Source organism: Nicotiana tabacum, chromosome 22 (assembly GCF_000715075.1).
Source record: "Nicotiana tabacum cultivar K326 chromosome 22, ASM71507v2, whole genome shotgun sequence".
Classification (NCBI taxonomy): domain Eukaryota; kingdom Viridiplantae; phylum Streptophyta; class Magnoliopsida; order Solanales; family Solanaceae; genus Nicotiana; species Nicotiana tabacum.
In genome coordinates, this window is record NC_134101.1 from 195463026 (window position 1) to 195471667 (window position 8642).

General features: G+C 39.3%; 1 protein-coding gene across 1 annotated transcript; it reads right to left on the minus strand.

Moving 5' to 3' along the window:
* Positions 1-5236: 5236 nt before the first annotated feature.
* LOC142176212 (uncharacterized) lies at positions 5237-6109 on the minus strand. The gene has a single exon (XM_075243333.1). It carries the CDS (start codon positions 6107-6109, stop codon positions 5237-5239), a length of 873 nt encoding a protein of 290 aa, XP_075099434.1.
* Positions 6110-8642: the final 2533 nt, after the last annotated feature.

Below are 8642 nucleotides of genomic sequence, written 5' to 3' on the forward strand. Positions count from 1 at the left end.
AGGTAATCAGAATGAATTTGGAAGAAACAAGTTTGAATGATGTTATGGGATATGTTGGCATGTTTGGTTGAGGTCCCGAGGGCCTCGGGTGAGTTTCGGGTGGTTGAACGGATCATTTTATGTTGGAAAAAGTTGCAAAAAAACTGTTGTTGGTGTTGCAGGTTTTTGACCTTCGCGTTCGCGATGGATGTCCCGCATTCATGAAGGGTTAGGATATGAGGTAGTGGAGTTGGCCTGCGCGTTCGCGAAGGTTGTCCCACGTTCACAAAAGGCTGAGGTCAGTGGTCATCACGTTGGCGAGGGTTTTGCTGCGTTCACGTAGAGGAAGTGGAATAGCTGAGACCCCAAGGCAATTGTTCTACGCGTTCGCATAGTAGAGGTCGCGTTCGCGAAGAGGTGAGTCAGTTGTGCATCGCATTCGCGGAAGGGTTCTCGCGTTCGCATAGAAGGAACTTTGGTCAGTGAAGTTGTGTGCTTCGCGAACGCGAGGGAGATGCCGCGTTCACGATGAAGAAAAATCTGGGCATACAGATTATATTTGGAAATCGAGGGTTTAAGTCCAATATCATAAAAACCATTAGAGAGCTTGGCAGAAGGTGAAATTTGAGGAGATTTTCAGTGGAGCTTTGGGATAAGTATTCTTTACTCATATTTGGTTTAATTCCATGATTTACTTGAATTTCATCATTTAATTTGAGAAATTAGAGTGGAAATATGGGGAAAATGGAATAAAAGTTTGAGAATTCTTTTGGGGATTTAAATGGGCATTTAATGTCGGATTTTGATGTATTTGATATGTATGAACTCGTGAGAGTGTAAGGATTCTATTGATGTATTTTTTATCAGATTTCGAGACATGGGCCCGGGGGGCCGGGTTTGGTCAATTTCGGAATTTTTGGTATAAATTGGATATTTTCGAGTGGGCTTTGTTCCCCTAGCATATTTTGATGGTATGAATCTGCTTTTGGCTAGATTTGGAGTATTCGGAGGCCGAGTCGAGAGGCAAAGGCATCGCGGGCTAGAGTTATGACCGGATTGAGGTAAGTAATGATTGTAAATGTTTGTCGTGAGGGTATGAAACCCCGGATTTCATATCGTTGTGCTGCTTTGAGGTGACACCATGCTAGATGACGAGAGTGGGGTCGTGCACCGTTGGGGATTGTAACTTAGTCCGTCTCGTATGACTGTTAAGTCACGTATTTGATTGTAAATTGTTTGATATCATTGTGTTTGGAAATTTTTACCATATTTTGGGTTGAATGACATATTTGGGCTTCGTGCCAATTGTGTTGGACCGTTAGGGGATTTTACTACTATTCCTCACTGGTTTTACTTCATATTTGTACTCAGCCATGCTATATTCTACATGTTTTCATAACTCAGCCATATTTACTCCGTTTTGATATTTTAAATGATATTTTGGGTTGAGCATCATGTTTTACTGTTGCCTGAGTGGCATGAGAGATTTCTGACTAAGTGAGGCCGAGGGCCTGTGTTGTGAGGATATTATGGGATCGGGCTGCGCGTCGCAACAGTGTGGTATTGATTTATGATTATGAGGCCGAGGGCCTAATTGTAACGCCACGAGGTGGCTTGATATGAGGCCGAGAGCCTGCTTGATATGCCACGAGATGACTTATTATTGCGCTTGGGCCGTATGGGGCCACTCCCGGAGTCTGTACACCCCTAGTGAGCACGGGTACCCAGTATGAGATGTGATGTAGCCCGAGGGGCTGATGTTGTTCCATGTTGTTGCCCGAGAGGCAGTTCTTGATTTATATTATGACCGAGGGGCTGATTACGAGTGATTGTGAAGTAGCTCGAGGGGCTGGTTCTGTTGATATTATGCACAAGGGGCAGTTTATGATACATATTTTTACCCAAGGGGCTATTTACATTTCTATCGTTTTTACTTACTGCTTTATCACTCGTTTGAAACCATTGAAAGTTGTTTGAAACTGTTTTACTGAAACTGAGCTTGATTTACGAAGAAAACAATTTCTGTACTGTATTGGAAAGGTACTGCATTTGCTGTAGTGTTACGCTGTATTTTACGTGTTTTCTTACTACGCAGCTTTCATTTACCTTTATTACTTACTGAGGTGGAGTACTCACATTACTCCCTGCACCTTGTGTGTAGATTCAGGAATTTCTGAACCCGTGGTAGTAGGTGTTGATTGCTCAGTGGCAGAGTCATCGGAGTTAGCAAGGTAGATGCCCGACATTCACGGCACTGCTTTTCTCCCTCTTGTTTTCATTAGACTGTATTTAGTACATTTTCAGACTTTTCATTGTATTCAGACCTTAGTAGATGCTCGTGACTTGTGACACCCTGATGTTGGGCTTGCATATTATTTCTGCACTATTCATTTAGACTTACATTATGAAATATTTGTTTAATTAAAGGCTTAAAAATGATTCTTATTGATTAATGGTTAATTTGGGAGTTGTGTCAGCTGGCCTAGTTTCACGATAGGTGCCATCATGACCGGGTCGGTTTAAGGGTCGTGACAAGTTGGTATCAGAGCCTAGGTTACATAGGTCTCACAAGTCATGAGCAGGTTAGTAGAGTCTCGCAGATCGGTACGGAGACATCTGTACTTATCCTCAGGAGGCTGCAGAACCTTTAGGAAAAAACTTCACATTCTTGAACTCTTATCGTGCGTCCTTGATTCAGCTTGAAATGTAACTCCTTAAATTCCTTCCACGGGTTCATATACGCGCATGAGCGCTTAGTATGAGATATGCATCGATGGCTTGTGATTCCCTGATCGAGGAGCAAGATGTGATTTTTGTGTGTTGATGTTGGGCCAATCTAGATGACTTGAGGCCGGGTTTTGCCTATAGCTTGAGCACTGAGGATTTGATTGTGTGAGCACGTGCTTCTAGATTTGTATGTCTGATGGTGTCCCGATTAGTGGGAGTGATGACTGGATAGTTATGTGATGAGTATGAGGTGATTGTGAGATGTGTTCATATGATTTGATTGGGACAAGAAGGGTCTAGTTGGGGGTAGTAAGAACTATTTGGTGCTTGATTTCCATCTTGATTTGATGTATAGCCCAAGTTATGGGAGTGTGAAGAATCTTTTCATGTTTTATAGTTGGGGAATGAAGTAAATTTCATGTTGCAATATGAATTCAGACTCAGGAAGATTAAGTGATTGCGAAATGTTATGACGTGGAAGGGTGTAAAGAGATGTTAGTTTGAGGCGAAGCAGGTGGGTTATCTCCTGCGGACTGTTCAGAATTGGCGTGATCCTTTATGTTATTTATTGGAAGATCTCTGTTACCAGTGAAGTATATGTGTTGCAATTTGAATTTGGGTCACCTAAGAGATCGGGCTTGACTGTCACGAGGGTTAATACGATATTTGCAGAAGATTTAAAGTACTAGATGGTCTGTGTTTCACGAGGTTATGAAGGATAGATTTTAATCTCACTATGGTATTATAGCAGTAATAAAGTATATTCATTATGAGTTATTGTGTGTTTTGATCTATGGCTTTTAGCCAAGTGGTGGAGTCTATTATTGATTAGTTGATTGCACGGTTTTGTGCTATGTTGGTTCCAGTTTGAGGTGTACTGGTAAATCAGTTATGGCTTACGGAGGATGAGACCGAGGATGGCTCGAGTAAAGGAATTTTCAATAAAGGTTATGTTGTGCTTTATGGGTATATAAGAATCACAGAATGACTTGAGTTGTTATGAGTAAAGGGTATACAATGCATAGAACAGGAAGTTGCTTGGTTGTATTAAGGTGAGATTACGTTCTACGGTGTCGGGGTGTTAATGGAGCACGGGTCGTCCAGTCCATTTGATCGGACTAATTGCGGTTTGAGTAGAGAGGATGACTCTCGAGAATGGTTCTAGTGGGTTCAAGATTTTACATGTAATAATTGGAGATTTTCAGGTTGTATGCTTGGCTAGAAACTGAGGTTTGCGTTGGAGGGTGTCAAGACTTGTGGAATTTCTATACCAATTATGGGATTCTATATATCAGTATTAGGAAGGTGAAGGTAATGACTTTGGATTTGCAGGAAGTCCCTTCAGGGTATGTATTTTGAATGTGGTACTTTTAGGAATATTTAAGAGAGTATTCAGCGGCTTATGAGCCTTAGATGTTGTACTTTTAGTAGTATATTTTCTACTAGCATGAGTAGTATGGGATGTATAATGATTTTCTCCTAGATGGGATCAAATAGGAGAGTTCTTGGCTAGTTAAGTACGTAGTTTCTCGTGGCTCGGAATGGATATGAAGTTCTCATGTTTACCCTAGGATGATATGGTATATGAGGTATGTTGTGTAGGAGTGAGATTTGCATGTGTAAGGTCACGATTCAAATTTGAAAGGAAGGTCATAATTCTTAGGAAGCTCGGGCAGCTTCAGATAAATAGGGGAATGATATTACTAATTGGTGTGGCTTGATGAGGGTATACGTTTCAGAAAAGGGCAATGTGATTGAGTTGATGATACTTCATTAGTATTGCGGCACTCTCTTGTTGGATCGATTGCTGATATTCGAGTTTGCTTGGTGGCATAGAAGAATTATAGGAGTACCTCTCGTGGGATGATTGGGTGTTAGAGGTGTGTTGTGTATTCGGACGGTGGAGTTTGGATTAGATATGGTGATTCGCGTGCTGTATGGATTTGGAGACAGGGACTTCTCATAGACAGGTTAGGTCGTGGTTGTAGACCGCGTATATCAGTCTTGTGTGGTAACTATTGGGGGTTTGGAGACCCGAGTGGATCTTTGTTACTTGGTATGTTAGATTTTTGATGTGATATTGGGTATAGACTAGTTGTCTCAGTATTGTGTTATTCTAGGTTGTTGCGCTAAGATGGCAACGCTGGCTATGCCGAGGATGCCACGGATTGAGTGGCGAGGTTCGACTGAGTATGCATTCAGTAGGGAGGTTTCATTTTTGAAAACCCAGCGGATGGCTGGGAAGGGTTGTTTTCTTATTTGGCCTTCATGATGGATGTTAGTGTAGAGACTCCTCAACTCAGGAGTCTAGAACTTGTAGGAGACTTCGGATCGGTCACCTCAACTCAGGGTCTTTAATAACCCTTAATAGTTCTAGCATGCTATCATTGGTCAATACATTGATATTCAAGTATGTTAACTGGGAATAAATATTATAAAGATCATTATCAATATTACAACAATGTTTTGAGCATTGTCCCATATTAGAGGATTATTGCTCATCATCCGAAGATGAAATATAATTTTCATCCTAAAGGACTTGTAAGTCTTTACTTGTTGAAAAATCCTCTTCGTCGGTGTCAGAAACTTCTGGCGAAGAATTTAAAAGAATTTTATATAAAGAATCTTTGATATTATCGTTTAAATCAAGGTCTTTAATTTTGTCCTTGATTTTGCAATCCTTTGCAAAATGGCTTATTCGTCCACATTTATAATAGGCCTGAGGGTTTTTTGATCTAATAAAACCTTTTCTGGCTTTATGAAAAGCCTTCCTTCTTTGGGTCCGTTCATAACGTTTTTCAGTCCAACCCTTTTTCTTCTTGAAATCCTTCTTATTATGGGATTTCTTTCTATTAGAAGGAATGTCAATTGCAAATTGCTCACAAAATTCGCATAATTGTTGCCTCTCAATGAGATGATGTTTATTAATTTGTTGGTTTAGTTTGATCTCATTACATAGAGCTAAACCTTCCTGAGTGCATATACTGAATAGTTTACCATATGAGTAAGTATCATAATTGATACTCATCCATGTACCTCTAAGGGTTTTTCTAACCCTTTCAGCAAATAAGGGAGGGAGTCCATCTATGACTTTGGACTTCCAATGAGTACTTTTACTCTCTGGTAATTCCATCACTCTGGATAAGAAAACAACTTTATACCATCGAAAAGATGTAAGGGTTTTACACCTCAGTTTTTGGAGCATAGTTCTAATGGTTTCACTATTATCAGACCATCTTCCAGAGAAGTGTTCGATAATATTCATAACTAAAGAATAGACTGAGTTTTGAACATTCTTTTCTTCTTCAGTCTTGGTCGTGTTCATTATTTGAAAGCGTTGGTCATGAGTGAGATAATTATCCCACCAGCCTTTTAGCTTACCAGTAAATCCAGCTATAATCATTTCAGCAATTTCCCTATCCGTATTTTTATTAACTTTACAGATAGTGATGTACATAAGCATTCTATGTACTATTGTATAGATTTGTCTTTCAACAAGACCATCTATGTTCCATTCATAGATATCTGACCCACTGTAACCTTGGTGGTAGTGGTCATTGTCCTGTTCTTCTATTAGGACATCTTGAGAGGTTGGTCTAGGATAATAAAACATTTTTTGGTATGGTTTACGAACATATTTTTTAGATATTTTATTAATCTCGTCATCTACCTTTAGAATACCGGGAGGCGTATGCTCTAAACTTAGAGGGTTAGCTCTAAATTCACCCAACTTCTTAATGAGAAGTTCCTCATTGTCATCCAGACTTCTTAATTTAAAGTCTCTTACCTCGGGAGGTGGTTGGATACCTGTAGTAGCGATTCGCTCCTTACCTTTAGTATCCTTCTACTGGATTTTTTTGACTTCAACTATAAGCTTGTCCCATTTTCATGAATCTTAGTAACCTGTTCACCCAGAATACTTACATACATATTAGTATAATTGTTTTGAGTTAGCATGGTATTCAGATTCTTGGCTGTTATTGTCGCAACATCATTTTCAAATATGTTTGAAAAAGCAGTACAATAAATAATTTTATCCTTTTCACCCATTTGAAAAGATTGTTGTGGTGGAAAAATAGAATTAACAATTTTTCCACTAGTGAGCGTATAATCTCTTTCTACAACAGAAACATAGTTATTAACATGCTTAGACATAAACCAGTGAACAAAATCAATAATCTTATTCTTCTTGCTAATATCCTCATAAAAACCATGTCTAAAGAATTGTATTAATTCACTGCTCATGTTTTCATGAAACCATTTTCTGAAAACAACCCATTTGGGTTTTAGAAATTCTTCTAAAATTATTTTTCTTGCCGGTGAACCCGAGCTAAGATCTATTTGGCTTTCAATCATTATTAACACCATTTGAAAAATCCATTTCGGATGCAATAGGTTCAAGGTCCGAATTAACCTTGACGATATTATCTCTACCAATGTTGATATTATCAATTGTATTAGTTTCTCTAATTTAAGTTGTGAATGCTCTAGATGGAAAATCTACCACATAATCAATTGGAGAGATAAAAGAAGAATTTGATCTAGTTAGTCTAGATGATAAGTTGATATTATCAGTCTGCACGGGTTTATTGAACATGATCTTAATAGTTCCATTTGAGGTTTGTTCTATTTCTGTAACCTCAATATTACCAGTATTACTTGAAACCAGTATGAATTTCTACACATCTCTTCCATTGTGGTGGTATCGTAAGAGTTAGAGCAAGACCTATGTATGTTATGAGGTGCAATGGGAGCATCAGATCCACAAAATTTGGACTAAATAGATCAGAGAATGTTATTGTGGTCCTGTAAGTAAAGTGGTGCAAGGTGTGAATTCACCTAAGGTATGCAGTCATGTTTTGGTGTTGCGTGTAGCTATTGATACGGTGAACGTATGTTTGAATAGGCCTGACAGAGAATTCCGGATATTGGAATTGGGCTCTAAGGCTTATTTGCCCAAGTGAAAAAAAGGTATCTTCAGTTTGACGGGTAGGTGCTCGAGTGTTAAAAAGTGATTTCGAGCAACTCCAGTGCAGTTCTTAGCACATTCGAGGACAAAAGTATGTTTAAGTGGGAGAGAATGTAATGACCCGACTGGTCGTTTTGAGCTCTATCGCATCGTTCAGTAATTTGAGGCCATGAGCACCTTAACTTCAGGTATTATGACTTGAGTGCACGGTCGGAATTAAATTTTGGGAAGTTTGGAGTTGATTTGGAAACAGAATTCTCATTTCGGAAGCTTTAAGTTGAAAGAATTAACTAAGGTTAGATTTTTGAGTAAACAACCTCGGAATTGGGATTCAAAGGTTCCAACAGGTTCATATGATGATTTTTAACTTGGGCGTATGTACGGACTGGGTTTTGGAAGACCCGGGAACGTTTTGGCACCTATTGTGGAAGTTTGCATTTTTGGGAGAATCTCATAAGTTTGGATTGAAGTGACTTTCAGGGTTATCAATGTCCGTTTGAGATTCTGATTTTGGGAATAGCTCCGTATGGTGATTCTGGTATTGGGAGCATGATCGAATGTGAATTCGGCGGTCCGTAGGTCATTTTGGAGTCATTTGGCTAAAGATAGAAATTTGAAGGTTTTTGAGAAGTTTGACCGGAAGTGGACTTTTTGATATAGGGGTCAGAATCCAATTCTGGAAGTTGGAGTAGGTCCGTAATGGAGAATATGACTTGTGTGTAAAATTTGAGGTCAATCAGACGTGATTTGATAGGTTTAAACACCGAAAGTAGAAGTTTGAAATTTTAGAGTTCATTAAGCTTGAATTGGAGTGAGATTCATGGTTTTAGTGTTGTTTGATATGATTTGAGGCCTCGAGCAAGTCCGTAATGTGTTTTGGGACTGGTTGGCATGATTGGTTGGGGTCTCGGGGGCCTCGGGTGGATTCCGGATGGTTAACAAATCAAATTTGGAGTTTGAAGAAGGG